At 42.9% G+C, this 16,445-nt stretch overlaps 1 protein-coding gene across 6 annotated transcripts in view; it reads left to right on the top strand.

Moving 5' to 3' along the window:
* The window catches only part of LOC124064483 (DNA-binding protein SATB1), a 58,257-nt gene extending 44,717 nt beyond the window's left edge, over window positions 1–13,540 (top strand). For all 6 annotated transcript variants that reach the window (XM_046398994.1, XM_046398989.1, XM_046398992.1 and 3 more), the window contains exons 12-13: window positions 9,207–9,413; window positions 11,406–13,540. In XM_046398994.1, coding sequence (XP_046254950.1) covers window positions 9,207–9,413; window positions 11,406–12,032 — 834 coding nt within the window. In that variant the 3' untranslated portion in view covers window positions 12,033–13,540. The remainder of the gene's footprint in view (window positions 1–9,206; window positions 9,414–11,405) is intronic.
* Window positions 13,541–16,445: the final 2,905 nt, after the last annotated feature.

The raw sequence follows: 16,445 nt of genomic DNA, 5'->3' as shown, positions 1-16,445 counted from the left end.
CGCTTGTAATTAATTTTATTTACACACTCAGGAATGCACAAGGTCGCACCTGCAGCCCGGAGCCGCCCGACTCGGCCCACCTAATCAGATCTGTCATAATTATCATTCTGCATGCTTCTGACACACGCCGGGAAATATTTCAATTTAACTACAGCCACTAGCTCCGGCAGATGCAGTCTGAGAGAGAGAGTGTGTGTGTGTGTGTACAGGAGTGTGTGTGACTGAGTGAGGGGGAATTGCATGGGGAGATATTAGGACCTATCCAAGTACTCATGCTGGTGCTTGTGTGCACTTGGTTCTTCTAGAATTATTTTCTTTCTCTCTGTCTTTCACAGTCTGCGTCCTTATCGTTCTCTCTCTCTCTCTCTCTCTCAGGGAGACTGACTTTCCATCCTCATCACTCTGTCTGCACCATATTCCTCAGTCACTGGTTTTAAAATATACCTCATAAACTGAGCCTGAAGGGGGACGTGTAAGTTGCCTTTTCAGCCACGTACAGAGAGACATTTGAGGTTTTGTGTTTACTTATTTGCCACTCGTGTAAATATTCTATTTCAAGTTTAGGATTAATTTCCAAGACGAACAAGACGCGCAGCCATAAGCACTGAATAAACTGCTGCATATGAAGACTCCTGCTTCACTTTTTTGGGGATGAAAATTTGTTCTCTTTCATTAGTATCTGAAGCAAACTTGTAGGCCAATTAAGAACACTTATTTAGCTGACATAGACAATTTGCAGGTTCCCCGCTATTTCAATCCCTAATTCAATAAGATCAGTCATGATTTATCAGCTTAATTATGCTTTGATATTAGCAATTAAACCCAAGCTTTGAATTAAATCTCAATCAAGCTCTTATAATTGATGGAATCAGACTCCATGTAGGTGCTTTCTGTGTTTGTAATGTTGCTGCCGTCGTTGTTTATCTCCAGTTCATCTTCAGTGTGCTTGTTGTCTTCTGTGCATTCATCCTCCATCTGCCTCAGCAGTATTGAACAGAAAAGATTATAAACAAGAGGTAAATTTGTGGTGGGAGAACAGTGTTTGAACATTCAGTGTGCTGTGCCGGTACCCAAATATCAGCCCACCACCAGGCTAAACTAGATTATGGTGCAATTTCAACAATACCAATATTTGATACAAAGAGGCACATGTACTGTAGCATCATCTGTGACTCGATTTTCAGCCATTTTGTACACAGAAACAGTCTGAAGTGCTTTAGTGGACAAAGAGAGCACAATTTCACTAAAATGTTATATTTAAAGTGATTTTTTACGTTCTTTGAGATAAAATGTGTTGCCTGAAAATGCTCTGTTAGCACTGTGGACACATACCGAACATATCAAAACATCCTTGTTGTCTTGTCTTGGAGATATTAAAATTAAATATGTGCTCTTAGCCTCTTTACCGCTCTTCTTGAGCGAAACAGTCCAACATGAGTAGACTGCGGCTCCACAGGGGAACTCCCAGGTTATATTATTGTTACTATGTGCAGCTGTGTTTGAAGAAGAACTTTGCCGACAAAGAACAAAACACGCAGTAAAAAAAAGGGAAACACTGTAACCACACAGATGTTTAATGTGCTCTATTTTAGATGGACTGGTCATTTGCCTTTGGCTATTCTTTATGCTCCATCTGCCTCTGTTTGGTTGCTCGAAAATTCCCTGCACACTTTATTGGTTCGACTGCCATGACGTAAACTGCCACACAGAACTGGTTGGTATTGTTTCTGGAAGCAAGTGCTGACACAGAGAGGGCCATTTCCTGCATAGTCATGCCTGGCCTCCACAATGTGCGTCGTGTTAGCTGTCAGTCTGTTATTGTTGTCAAGTCGCTTATTGTATCTGGAGAGGTCGCGACCCCTCTTCAAAAAACGTTCACTGTTTGGCTAAGACTTCTCCATGTCGCAGCTCGAATAGAGATGAATTGTTTGGCATGTATGATTCACACTGGCAAATTTTCTCTCCTAAAGCTCAGCCACTGACTTCCTCACAAAAGAGGATAGTGACACAATCTGGCAACCGCAATCTGGAAAGCATCCACTCTGACAAGACATCAGAATCATATCAACGTGATTTAATAGCAAAAAAGGCGAGTTTCAAATGATCTAGATGACTCAGTTTTTAATCCTCAAAGGCTTTCCTGAAGAGAGAAGCGGCTTCGTCGCTCGTACACACGACAACCCCAAGTGTCATCATCCATTACGGTGGTCGCAGATCCAACCGTCCTCAGGGCCTATCTGTCACTTCAAAAACACGTCCTTTTGATCCATCTGTTTTGTGAATGCTCAGGACCAGCATGTGAATTGGAATCGCATGGTGAGGTTATGAAAAATGATGCGGAGGTAAATTAAAAATGTGGCTCAACAGTAAATTCAACTCTTTGATCGTCGTCTGATGAAGGGCCTTAAATCGCTGTGAACTAAGTAGTGTATTCTTGATATTCTGTCTTGTGTGAGTTGTTGTTGAGTTGTGTTGGCTGTTTTCTGTCACTGATATCCAGTTGTGTATTTCACAGCTGAAATGGTTGGAGAGCTGAGCTTGTGACCGTGGGGTCACTGCTTTGAACTCCCAGAGGTGATGGGATTGAGTAAAGGTGGATTTACGCTCCTGCGCGCTGACGCCGTCCTCCTCGGAGACGGAGCGGACGTACACGCAGCGTGTTGCAAAAAGGCTCAGTAATCCCCTTTTCAGTAACGCCGCATAAATGGAGTATTTTGTGATCCAGCAAAGCGTTTTTCAGGGCAGACCTTCTGCTCCCTGCGCTCTAAGTGAATGAAAGAACGCAAACACGATTGCTTTGGGTATATAATGAAAGCACAGTTCAGTAATCTTCTTCTTTCTATGGCGTGACAAATTGGTATGTTAAAATCTTGCTAGCAGTCATTTTCAGTGCAAACCTTGCCCTCACAGTGATCATGTCCCTATCAGTCAATAAAGGAATATAAACATGCTTACTTTGGGCATATAATAAACGCACGACAAAGCCGTCATTATTCGTCTCGTGTTGCGGCGGTGCTTCAGTAATCAAAGGGTTAAATTTAAGGACCTAAATAGACTTTTGCAGCGGATTTTGGGCTTTTGCTCACCTGGCCCATTATCTGATGACTGAAATGGCACCAAATCATCTCTGTAAGTTGTTATTAGTTCACTCCGATGCTCACGTTATCTCTGTAACATACAGTGTGTGAAGTAATTGCTGCACAGCGTGTTGATCAAACAGCTTTGACTGGCTGGTGTAGAGACTAAAGAAAAAACTGAATGAAGACACCAATAGAGAAATAAGTTGTGGGGTTGTGCTTAGCCTGTGAGCAGTGTATAAGGACTTATTGTTTTGGCATATCCCTGCTGTCCTTCCACTTGCCTTTGCCGTTCAAACAAGGCCTCTGACCTCATTTCCATTACCCTATCTTCTTCACAGTATGCCAGAGATTATTTGTACAGTCACTCAGAGCTGTTTTGTTTGCATATTAAGACTTAGTCTACCCCCCAAAAATCTGGCCCTGAATTGTGCAGCCAATTATTGCTTATTGTTGCGGGAGATTCACATATGCCTAAGCATCAGGAACGTTTCAGCACTCCACTGTCGTCAGCAGATGGGGCGTCCACCAATGGCGTAATGTTTTTAAAACACTGCACACGTTACCTTGCACGGTGAACGCGCATGTGCAGTCACTTTGGCTTGTTCAGGGGAGAGAAACGTGTTATCGGCTGCATTTATCTGCATAGTGTTGTCTGCCAGTGCTGGGCCTCTGCCAGGTTCAAGGAGGAGGAAAGACAATAATGCATTGTCTTCCCCCTACTTTTAGCTCTCTGTCTTGTTCAGACACAGAAGAGGTTTGTCTGGCTCCCTCCGAAACAGTCCTGTCCTCCAACCAGCCAGCCACAACAATGGCAGCAATCATTTCTTCATCTGCAACCTTTTGTGTTTGCTTTATTTTGTGATGTGTCATCCAGACCTTTTTCGTACAAACAGAGCAAATCCAAATGGCTCTCGATATACCAATATACTGAGGTATTATTTTTGGTCACGCGGTAATCCGAGGAACGATGGAGGGGGGGAGGTCAAATACCAAATTGATGGACATCTGTGGGCTTATTTTATTTATTTATTTTTGTACTGGAGCAGGTCAGCCTGATGTGGCTGATAACAAGCAAATGTGATTAGAGGGAAGGTGTTGCCCAGGCCATGTGACAGACCTCTGCCTGTCTGTCTGTCTCTGTATCTGCCTGTCTACTGTCCCTGTCTCAGCAATGCCAGTTGTTCATTTATGTCCCGCTGAGCCTCCATGTTGGTGGTGTTTGCAGGGGTAGTTTGGTGGTGAATGGGTGAATGGGTGGGCAGATTGGGCGGTGAATACCAGGCTGTTCTCTGACAGAGCAGGCCTATGCTCTTATTGGCAGCTTGTGACTGCAGCACTCACATACGCGGTGTACCACATCGCATAGCTGGGTGAATCTCACGCATGAATTCAACTATTATGTCGTGAGGAAAATATTTTTATCAGAACACCCGGTTGCTATTTATACCAGGACTATACAATAGCCTGCTGAAGAGTTTATTACCCTTTTCATTTGGCACCTTATGACCCCAGAGCCCCATGAGCCTCTGGTCAGATCTGCGTCCGCTGTAAAACAAGAAGAGGCTGCTGGTCCTTCATTGCCAGTCCTGTTGTTTGAAACTAATTAATAATTAAGCAACGATGACCTGGAGGCAGAGGATTATTGTGCAATATTGTCGCAGGTGTGTGCCAACATAGCAAGATAATCCTATGCCTGTCAGTGCTTATTGCTTCGATGAACCTGTTTGCAGCATCTGTGAGTTCAGCTCAGAGATGTATTCAGCATCAAAATAAACTGCCTCTCTAGTTCACTCCTGCTTTGTGGTTTCTGAGGTAATCTGAGTTGGGAAAATGCTTTGGTTTGCTTCAATAGGCCAACTGAAAAGCTTTCTTTCTTATGCGGTTTCATGAGGATGTTGTGCTATGATTGACCAAATGAACGCCACTGTCTTCTGCCGCTTAGTCAGAAGTAAACACTAGACGATTTTTAATACCGTCACTATCATACCTGCCCAACAGAACTCGAAACATTTCTACAAGCTGCTTGTGTCCCATAATGCTGTGAATTAGGACTGCAATTATTTTGATCGATTAATCTGTTTATTTTTGCAATCAGTCGCGAATTGTATAGTCTTTATAATGTAATGTCAGAAGATGATGAAAAACTCCCATCACAATCAATTTCATCTGAAAGTTATTTGACATCACTAATTGATTTATAATTTTGTTCATATTATGTGAAAATAAATTAAAGAAAACAAAGAAATTTGTTTGACCAAAAGCCCAAAATTCTGTTTTTTTTTTTTTTGTTACAGGATGGTAGTTGTTGAAGATAAATTTTTGACATTATCCAGTGGATTCAGCAGTGGAATAAACTGTGTTTGAGAGACTTTTTTTCACCAAAGACAAAATTTAGTGGGAAACACTCAAGACAAAATAAATAAACAAATAAATAAATAAAGCAAAGCTGAAAATGATCTCACCACCACACGATACTGCAGAGCACTGAACATCAGCCTCCTGACTGATGCAAGTCCTCTTTTTAACCAGATGTTCGTTTGCTCCCCGGCTGTCTGCCGTTTTGAGTTGGCCCAGCGTGGCGGGTATGGCTGCCTGTGGCTTTTGTGTTGTGAGGGTTGATTAAAGGTGTGAGAACTAAACATACATTCTTACCTTTTATTTAAAAAGAAAAAAAGTGTGAATGTTGTTTCTGATGTAAGTGCAGGTTTGCTGTCAGTGGTAATTATCTACCTCATCAGACGCAGACTTTCTATCACCAGTCTGGTTCCCGTCCCTGCAGTGCTTTGAGGCCACGATGGTTGAAGCGTGACTTGGGAAAATTTCTTGACTTGAATAAGAGTTGCTGTGGAGCACACAGTGAGTGTGTATTGTATTCTGTGTTGGCTGACAACTAGGCCTCTTCTGAACTACCTGTTCTATTTATTTATAGAGAGCCCTTAATGATCTTCAACACAGCACAGAGTACACTGGATTGAAGAGCCCTAGATTTTTGTTTTCTGGACCGTGTTGGAACACTTTAGCAGCAGGGGCAGCAAGTTCCATGATCCAATCAAGAGCAGTTGGTGCTTGTCAGCTGCGGTGGAGAGGCTCAGCAAATTACATTAAACAATAAAGAGGAAAACAGATTTGCAACAGTATGAAAATGCTGAACGGGAATGAACAAAACATGTCGTTGGTTCAGTAATTCTTAGGAAAGGGTGTTGATGTATAAGTTAATCTTACATCAGATCAATTCCATGCTATGTATTCTATTTTTTTCTTTTAAAGTTTACTGTCAACAAGGCAGTCAAATCGCTAACTTCTCTCACTCTGCCTCTTTCCATTTTTCACCATCTCTCTCTGTGTCCTCCCTTCATCCCCGCTGCTGCTGCTGCCTGGACTGTGGAAGCAATGCAATTAGACAAACACAAACAAAGCTCTTGAAAGTGCCATGGAAAATGCTGACTGTCCACTGTGTTGGCCGGGAACTGTGCTAACTGCTGTTTGACGCACATCACATACACATCTTGCACATTTTTTTTCCCTGTGATTCTTTCTTCAATGTCTTCTATAAAAGCTAAAGCTCAGAAACTGTGGAAATACGAGCAGCAAAGTGAATAAAAGCTGCACAAATGAACATTCACACTTGTGAACTAATAAACTCTCTGTACTTTATTTCATCAAATGGACTTCCTGGCATTGAAATGGAGTTCACGTCGCGCCTTTGTTTGATTGGCTCTGCTACTTTGGGTTTAATCCTGCTGGTTTGGGGAGTGTTTGAGTTGGATTACTCCATCGTTGGGCCGGGGTACTGTTTCTCTGGCTTTGACAAGACGGTGTGTGGTGGTTTGTGTGTGTGTCTGTGTTTTGTGGGCCGTGTGTGTGTGTGTGTGTGTGTGTTCTCCCTCACTACCGAATCAGCTGAAACCACAGACAGCCCAACTGGAGCGCCGTCCAAATCCCTCTGCATGCAAATTAAAAACGCAACAATAAACGTGGCAAAGGAACAAGGTGGGCACGCAGGCTTTATGGCCCCCTGTACCCGCTCTCTTTCTCTCTCTCTCTTTCTCACTCTTTATGTCTCTCTCTCTCTCTCTCTCTCTCTCTCTCTCTCTCTCTCTCTTCCTCCCCGTCTCCGCTTCCTCCAAAACCCCTCCTGGGTTTGATGTGGCTTATGGGAGGAGCTGGAACAGGGGACAACCAAACTGCTGAGTTATCTCTTGCATGCAGCGTGGCGGCGTGGCTCTGCCCTCTGTGTGTATGCTCGTGTGTGTGTGTGTGAGTGAGTGTGTGTGTCTGTGCGCGGACCAGCAGCGCGGTGTAATCCTGTGAAAATGAAAGGTGCTGCCACGCACTGGCCGGGAGATTACAGCGCCGCTCTGTCAGGCTGCCAGGACAGACCCGGCTGAGCAAGTAGCCCTGTGTAACACACACACACACACACACACACACACACACACACACACACTTTCACACCTTGCTGCTTCTCTTTGACGCTGCTTTTCCTCCTCGCTGGTTTCACTCCCAGGCCGTCCCTCCTTCTTCGTCCACTCTTGTCCCATTACGGCTCTCTTGTAGATTCACTACAGCTTCATCCCCCCACTCGTCTTCGCTCTCCCACACAGCACTGCAGTGTGTTATTTCCCTTCACACTCACACACACACTCACACACACACTGGCCTGCTGAGGTTTTCGGTCGTCACGTTTGAGCCTGGGAGAGCACGTCACTCGGTCCCTGCAGAGCCCGTCTGTCTGTGCAGTCGTGAGTCCACAGCTCGATGAACAAACACAAACACACATTTCGATGTTTGTGTTTTGATTTATTGAATTTATTCCATAACATCTAACTCTATACTTGTAGTCCTCCTCTGTAACATCAAATTTAGATCTAATCTCAGCCAGATCCCAACCCTGACTTGCCATTTGTTTGTATTTAGGGATTAGTCCATCCGTTATTCCCTCCATTGATTGACTGTTTATAAAATGCGGCCTGAGGTCTTCAAATGAGGTCTTAAAATTGCTTTTTACTGTCTAACAAACCTTCCAAAAAAACTAAACCTTTTAGCCTACTGTCATGAAAACAAAAAACAGCACAAAAAAAATCCTCCAGTGACGATTATGCTCCATTTGGATCAGCATGCTGTTATTATGAATGTTTTCTCATGTTGATATAAAACTGTGTGGCAAATATATGGAAAGTCGCATATAAATGAATGTAGAATTGATGATCACATTGGCACCAAAATCTGTTTATTTTAGTGGAATTTTGCACAAAACCATCAGCAACTAACTCATTTAAACAATAACATTTTCTAAAACATTAGCACAGTCGGATCATATCATCGTCATGCGTCACTTTAACTCAGTTGTCCTTTGCGCATGTGCAGCTCTGCGCAGCTCGGCGGCTTTTTTCTTCATAAAAATAATTTCTAAAGGCACAAATGAGTTTCGTGCTGCACTTTGACTCGTCAGTCGTCACGCTCAGACTGCCTGTGCAGTGCAGCCGTGGAGCTGATGAAATAAAGCATTTGTGATGGTGCTGCTCCTCAGCTCTGTCTTTCATGGCCCTCTGCTGGAGTGTTTCAAACATGGGAGTCACTCGCTTCCTCCCAAGGGTGCTGCACAATAAGCGAGTGTGTGTTTCTCGTCACGTTAAATTGTTCCTTCCTGCTGTGTTGCCTGACCTTGGCTAATTCACGTCTTCCTCAGCTGTGACAGAAAAACATGCAAACTGCAGGTGAAGCTTTTGTGAAACAATGGGCTGTTTTGTGTCTGTTTATTTCTTTATTTTTTCTGCCTTTGCTTTTGATTCATTTTCGTACTGGAAAGAGTTTTTGCAAAACGATTTTTTTTTTTGTTCATGTTAATTACTTCTGAAATGGTGTTGTATTTGATCTTTCTCATTTCACTGCTTTGATACTTTGCTAAGCCCAGTCTTTCTGTCACTCACGTCTTTTTTAAGCATATTTAATAGTCTGGCTCACTTCTTAGGCAAAGATTTATAAAACTGATGGACTGTGTGAACCAGTTTCTGTACTCTTGGGCCTACAAGTACAGTTTCTGCACTCTTGAAACCCTTCCTGACCTCCTCTCTCTCTCTCTCTCTCTCTCTCTCTCTCTGCCTCCCCCTCTGATGCCTCCTGCAGGGTTGGCTCTGTGAGCTGCTGCGTTGGAAGGAGGATCCCTCTCCAGAGAACCGGACACTCTGGGAGAACCTCTCCATGATCCGCCGCTTCTTGAGCCTCTCCCAGGCCGAACGCGACGCCATCTACGAGCAGGAGAGCAGCGCCGGGCAGCAGCATCACAACGAGCGGCCGTCGCACTTGATGCACATCTCCAGCGACCAGCTACAGGTGAGCGTGACAGCAGGTGCCCTCCCTGACTGAGCTTGGTGGGTAAGGCTCTGAGCCCCAGCTGGCTCAGGCATCAACACTATTCTGGAACATCAGTTTCAGTATGAAATGTAAGCATGTGAGTGTGACTGACATTAAAACACCACTGACATGTTTTTAATAAAACATAACACATGGCCACATGTGGAAAGGCCATGTGTGTATGGGAATGAAACACCTTTTACATAGTGACGGCACAGGAAAAGCCACTGAACTCATTTGTAATAAAGTTAATCTCTGTGCAGCATTGAATTGAAAATCTGTACTTCGGTACTTTCAATATTATCAAGTGTGGATATTTTGTTGTTTTGAACACGTGGTATTGAAAAGGTATCAAAGTATCTGTACCTCTGACATCCTTACTGCGCTGGACGTCAGCTTGGGAATCAGGAAATTGTGAGCTAATTCGCTATTTTCTGACGCTCTGTAGTTCAAATGACTGATCGATCAGTCGAGAAAATAATCAGCGAATAAACTGTCAGTGATGATGACGGTTGCAGCCTGAATTCATGTAAACTGGCTGCATGTGAGGCACAGCAATTAACGCTGTCCTGGTGAAACTGTGCTGTTTTCCTACTTTTCCTCAAGTTCTATATCAAAAACAAATAAGTAACCCCACCACCCCCACCCGCCCATTCTTTTAATCTTAACTAATTTCCAGGGGTTTGTAATAAACAACACTTTGGAGTTTTTATGAGCTCTTAGTAATTAGAAACACAGCAACACTTAAAAGTTCCTATTTTTCAGTGAAAGTCGTCTAAGATATCATTAGCCTGAACTTATTTAAAGGAGCTGCTTTATAGGAGACATCTGGCAGATGAATAGAAAAGAACACACAAGCTCAGTCGAAATATCTTTGTGAAATACAATAATACTTCTATTAAAAGTCTGAGCCACAGCTGAGTGGGTTGATTAGTTATTTGGTTACTCGGAGACATGGACAGCCACAAAGGCTGCCATTTACAGGATATAAATAAGGTAATAGGATTTCTTTTACAAATCAAATCCAACAGCAGATACAGAATGTGGGAATTTGGTGCATACTTTGCATGCAAACAGACGTGGTCGCAGATTGATAAAATACGATTATTTCTGATTTCATGGTGCAGCTTTTACTCTGTCCATAAGAGACTGGTGTTTAAATACTTTGTGCCGGTCCTTCACTAACACGATACATTAGCCAAATTAGCTCACATTTGCTCAACAAGAACTATCATTGCTCAGTATATTGGTACAGTAAAATCACATCTTTGGGTGCATTTATGCAGCTGGCAAACAGTCCCTGCAAAGTGCTGTTTTGCAAACTTCATTATGAAACACCTATTCTACAGTGTCTGACTCAGAAATGAAAATAAAAGAGCACCCATTTTGCAGGGTCAATAGGGACCACGAGTTGCCCACTCACTCCCTCTCCAACCACACAATGAGACATTTTACGACTAATGTGTCATGTGTTTACACTAACGGGATTCTGACGGCGGAGTGAAAGCCATCGATAGCATTCTCACACTGCAGCAAATCAGCCAGACCATCGCAACGTGAATTGTGCACAGGGAGCCTGTTTATCACCGCCCGGCAATAGAGCCTGATAAGCAGCAGAGGCTATAATAGAGAGGCCAGTTTCCCACTGTGTGCAGGGCTGTCTGTGTCTGTTGAGTTCATGTGTGCGTATCTCTAGTGGTGTGTTGCTGTTGCCTCTGCCCCCACAATGAGAGACACAATCTCCCACTACCAAAAAAGGGAAAAAAAAAAAGTCATATCTGCAGAACTGATTACATTCAGTGAGATATTACATGGAAAATTCCTCCAACCAAGTGCCTGTTCTATACACAGCGGGCCCATTTTTCCTCACAACTCAATTGATTTTAATGAAAGGCCTTATTAAGGCGCCGATAAGTGTTCACTGATAACATCCCCGTCTCCTTTCTCTTCCCCTTTTTCTTCCCACTGCAGGCTCAGCCACCCCAGTCACAGCAACAGCACCAGCCCTCTCTGTCTCTCCAGCAACCCTCCCAACCCCTTTTGTCCCAGCAGCCCTTGCAGCAACAGCAGTCCACCACCGGGCCCCGGTTGCCTCCTCGCCAGCCCTCCACCGCCTCCCCGGCCGAGATGGAGGACGATGTCAGCCGCGGAGGCAGCATCAAGTCCCGCAGCGGCGGGGGGAAGATCTCCCTGGAGGCTCTGGGCATCCTGCAGAGCTTCATCCAGGATGTGGGCCTGTACCCCGACGAGGAGGCCATCCACACCCTGTCGGCCCAGCTGGACCTGCCCAAGCTCACCATCATCAAGTTCTTCCAGAACCAGCGCTTCTACATCAATCATCCAGCCAAAGGGCTCAAGGAGCCCAACAACAACAACAACGGCACCGCAGCCACCACCAACACCAACACCAGCAGCAGCAGCAGCAGCAGCTCGGCCTTCGAGGAGGAGCTGACGGACTTCAGGGAGAGCGGAGAGCTGCTGAAGGAGCTGGACGAGAGCACGCAGACCAACAGCACCATCTTCTCCATCAAGATCGAGGAGCAGTTGGCCCGAGGCTCCGAGGCACATGCAGAGTTGGAACACGAGGCCAAGGAGTAGGACTGTCCCCGTCTGAACGCGTACTGAGAGTCCTCTCACGCACACCACACACACACACACACACACACAGACTGTTGCCTGTGCTAAATGTAACGCTCCGGCTGACACAGAACCACCACCCCACAAGTACAGAAAAGTAGTGTTTTTAATCAGTCCTGCGTCCGGACTATAAGAGGAGTGTTTATAAATATATCAGCTGCAGACTGACAGGCTATGTGAAGTGAGTATTCACACACTGGAGAGCCCATTTCAGACTCAAGTACTACTTTTTGGATTTTGTAAAACTTGTATTATTCACTGTAAAGACTGATGCATCATTTAAATAATCTGCACAAAAAGTTATTCTAAGTATGTTGCCGTGGATATTTGCTGACTGCACTCTATGTCTGTTGTTTTACACTGACTTACTTTATCTTTTTGAGCTACTGATTATATTTAAAAAGGAAAAAAAAAAATCCCCCCTGGAGTTTGCTAGGACTTTGATAGGTGTTTACGTACGTGATGTTTAACTGGATTTTTTTTAAAAAAACAAAATAGCAAATGAAATCAAGGACCAAGTGGTTGACAAGGCCTTAATTATGAGGTATCGAGTCTGGAGCCTGCTGGCAGATTAGTTATTCTTTTAAAAAGCGCATAATGTGATTATGGATCACTTCAAACTCTGGAACGCGATCACCCAGCCCAGGTGAATCTCCGAGAATAGCTCAGTCTTTACATATTATTTGTTAGGGAGGAAATATAAATATATATATATAGACATTATATTGTAACTGTAAAAAAAAAAAAAAATACAGTCTTAAAGAAACTATGCCAACAAATGCCTTGTACTATACGGCACTGCCGATGTTAGATTATTTTGCAAAACCTTTGTCACTGTAACTTTCTGAATCGCCACACAGTTAGAAATGTGAATCACACCATGTTTATGTTGTCCGACATTATTTATTTGCAGTTCATGCAGTGTTTCTGATGTAATTACTTTTTTTTTTTTAAAGTTTATGTTACGTAGAGCTTTTTTAAAATTCCACCAACCTTTTTTCTATTTATAAATGTGATTTCAATGGGCAGTAAAAACAAAAAGTGTCTTAAACGTTTTAAATGGAGAAATGTGCTTTAAAGGTTGCCTATAAAAAGTGCTGTATGTCAACCAACTCATGCTACAAGCTTCACAATTAATGTTGTATGCAATTTTTACTATCATGCAAATAAGCTTAGGTAAAATGACTAACCTATAGAACACCTTAGAAAGAAAAACATATGCAATCTGTGTGAAAATCGATGTCTGCGATGTGTCTTCCTTTGGTTAACAATCCAATTCAAAAAGCTATTCCTGTATAAATCTTCTGTAAAAAAGTGTTTCTTTTTTATGAGTTTATTTCAATGAGAACACCAGTTATTTTGTTACGACTGACTGTTTTATAAGTGTTTCTCGGTTCCTTTCTGCAGAAATGTTCTAACTAGAAGTGGTTATTGATTGTTAATTACACGATTAAACTGTTTGTATTGTACCACAGATTTCTTGGCATTAACTTGACCAGAATCTTCTGACACCTGAGTGGGATTTTCTCCTCTGCGAACGAAAGGCCAAACAATGTGAATTGTTTTTAAAATCCACTGCTGAAAGAAAAAAATCAACTCCAGTCACTGACTCATTCAGCTGCAGCCACTGAACACGTCACTTGTAATAACTGTAAATATCACATCTTATGAATCGTTGATTGTTTATTATTGTAAATATATTGGAAGTTTGTGCAAGAGCTCACCGTACAGTTGAAATCAGCGTTCTGTCGTGCCTCTTCCTCTCAACCCGACTGTACCTGAGCTCTTCTACTGCTGAGTGTATCTGAAGCACCTGTGAAATCTGAAATAAATAAATGTTAGGTGTGAACACCTGTAATAGCAAAGACCCTCTGCGGGGAGCTAAGATATAAGACAGCACAGGTGTCCTGACCTCGCTGTGAACCCCAGGTGAGGCCAGGTGTCGGCACCTTTAGGGAACTACCCTCACCTGTTGACACCCTGCGATGTGTGCCGGCCAGTCTTGGTCGGCAGCTCCTTGATGTTCTGCTCTTTTTTTGTTTTGTTTTTTTTTTCATGAATAAAAAAGCCAGAGTGTAACATTGTGTGTGTTCAGAAGAAAGACAGAAAATCACATACAGAAGATCACACTTAAAGGTGGAAATCAGGAGGAGCACCTACACAAGCGGTAAAAACACAGAAAAGATACCCACGACAAAGTAGAGAAGCAGCATTAAGCTTCGTAATTTCCTGATCCTTACGTGTGACTTGCTCACTGACAAGCAGAGGTGAACTCCAGCTAATACTCCTCCTCATTACCACTGTTGTCTCAAGGATCAGCCATATTTATCTCTGCCTTAGAAAAGGTTTTTCCACACAGATGGCTAATACTTTTCTAAAACACTGGTTGTCGATCTTGGAGGTGGTCACAAGAATTTATGAATTCATTTCTGGGGATAAACTGGTTTTTAATAAGTAAGTGAAATACACCCCCCACCCCCCCAAAGGAAAAAAAAAGGTTTAGGAAATACAACAAAACACTGTCACCATGCAGCTGTCTTGATGTCTTCATTTTAATGGTTCACGTACTGGAAAGCATCACAACCAGAAAGCTTCAGTTTTGTGCTGAACGCTGGAGTTTCGCCACGGGTGGGTATCACGGGTGATTGCTCAGAGCAGACTGGCAATCGCAGAAGAGTTTTTAAACTCCGTCTCCATTAGGCTGTTCGCTGGCTCTCCGCGGCATCAAACACACTTCAAAGACTTTCCCCAGATGTCAAAATAGAGATCATAATTACGACAAGAATGGTGACTGATGAATCACTGGCTCTGTTACCCCGGCCTCCTCGTGCTGTGGCTTATTTTAAAAAATTAGCAGGCTACACTCCCAGAAAGCGCTCACAGTCGACGCCACATCATGCTGTGGTACGCTGATCTCGGGGGGAGAAAAGGCCAAGCACATACTGAATCTTCTTGTGATATTTGTAGAAATTCTCAAAGTCATAGCAAATAAAGTTTCCACATTAAAGGCTCAAGCTGACACACGTGGCTCGCCGAGCGTTGGGTGGACTTACTGAGGTCAACCCACCGAGTAAAGCTTCATTTTAAGCCAGGGAGAGTCACAGATATATTCTGAAAACAAAAACCTTTTGATCATTTAATTGGATCATTTTATCATTTAATTCGCTGGTCTTCTACTCCTCTATAAATTCCCACATAATCAGGCTCCTCAGGTGCTCAGTGACCTCGTTGAGGTTCAGCAACATGAGGTCCATTGAACAGGAATTTGGACCACCAGCTTTTATTCAGAGCATCAGCATGTGGATCCCGATCCTGATCCTGATCCTGATCCTGACCCTGATCCTGATCCTGATGAGATCATTTTAAACTCTGAAATGATCAGTCATGCAGTCGTGTTGTTGCTGTCTGTATTTTCTTTGTTGAATTTGAGTTTTTTATGTATTTTCTAAACCCACCAAGTGATGAGACCTGCATATTAGCTTCGTCTATAAATGCTGTGATGTGGCATCACTTTATGCCACAGTTGTATGTCCTTGTACAAATAAACATCAAATAAATAAACCCAAATGTCAGCAAAAATAGTTAGACGATTGCAATATGACCTATTAGTAAGTTACATTAAAGTGAAATATTGATTTATTTTACAATTTCCAGTTACAATTTGAAAACAAATAACTGGAGAAAATGTGAAGCAGTGAGAGCTTTACTTCACATTTATAAAAATTATTGCATCCAGAAATGTGAAAAATTTCACAAAAGTAAAATATAAAGTTCTATGTAAGACTCAAGTAAAAAAGTACAACACTTCAGTAAATGTACTCAGTAAAATTCCACCATAATGTACATTTTTTTATTGCTGGGCTGCACATCTGCAGGATGGACGCATGTAAAGAACGTATCCATGCTCCAGTGAACACAAACCCCCAGAGTGCTCATGAACATGTCAATCAACTGTGCACATTAACACTTCAGTCGATTTGAAGGAACACTGGAGAAACAGGAGATTGGGTTTCGTGAACGCAGATTTCAAATGATCATCATACTTTGTTTCTTCTCCCCGGCTTATTTTGTACATCACTTAACAACTGTGTGAAAGGCGGCCTGAAACTTGCAGCCCTGCCAGACTGCCAAGTGTCTAACTGGGAGAGGACCTTGGCTCAGTCCCTCGCAGTTTTCAGTTATATAATCCATCACATAGGATACTTCAGTCATCAGCAGTCATCAGTCTAATACACAACATTCAGCAACTAATTTAAAAAATCCTGACAGTCACATAGAATCAGGAGGATGTATGATTGTATTTCTACAACAGAAGTAGTAGAAAATCCAAAGCACGACGTGGAAACTTGAAGTTTCGCAGTGAAGTAGGAGACG

This window comes from Scatophagus argus, chromosome 9 (genome assembly GCF_020382885.2).
Source record: "Scatophagus argus isolate fScaArg1 chromosome 9, fScaArg1.pri, whole genome shotgun sequence".
Classification (NCBI taxonomy): domain Eukaryota; kingdom Metazoa; phylum Chordata; class Actinopteri; family Scatophagidae; genus Scatophagus; species Scatophagus argus.
This window is presented reverse-complemented; position numbering and strand designations above follow the sequence as displayed.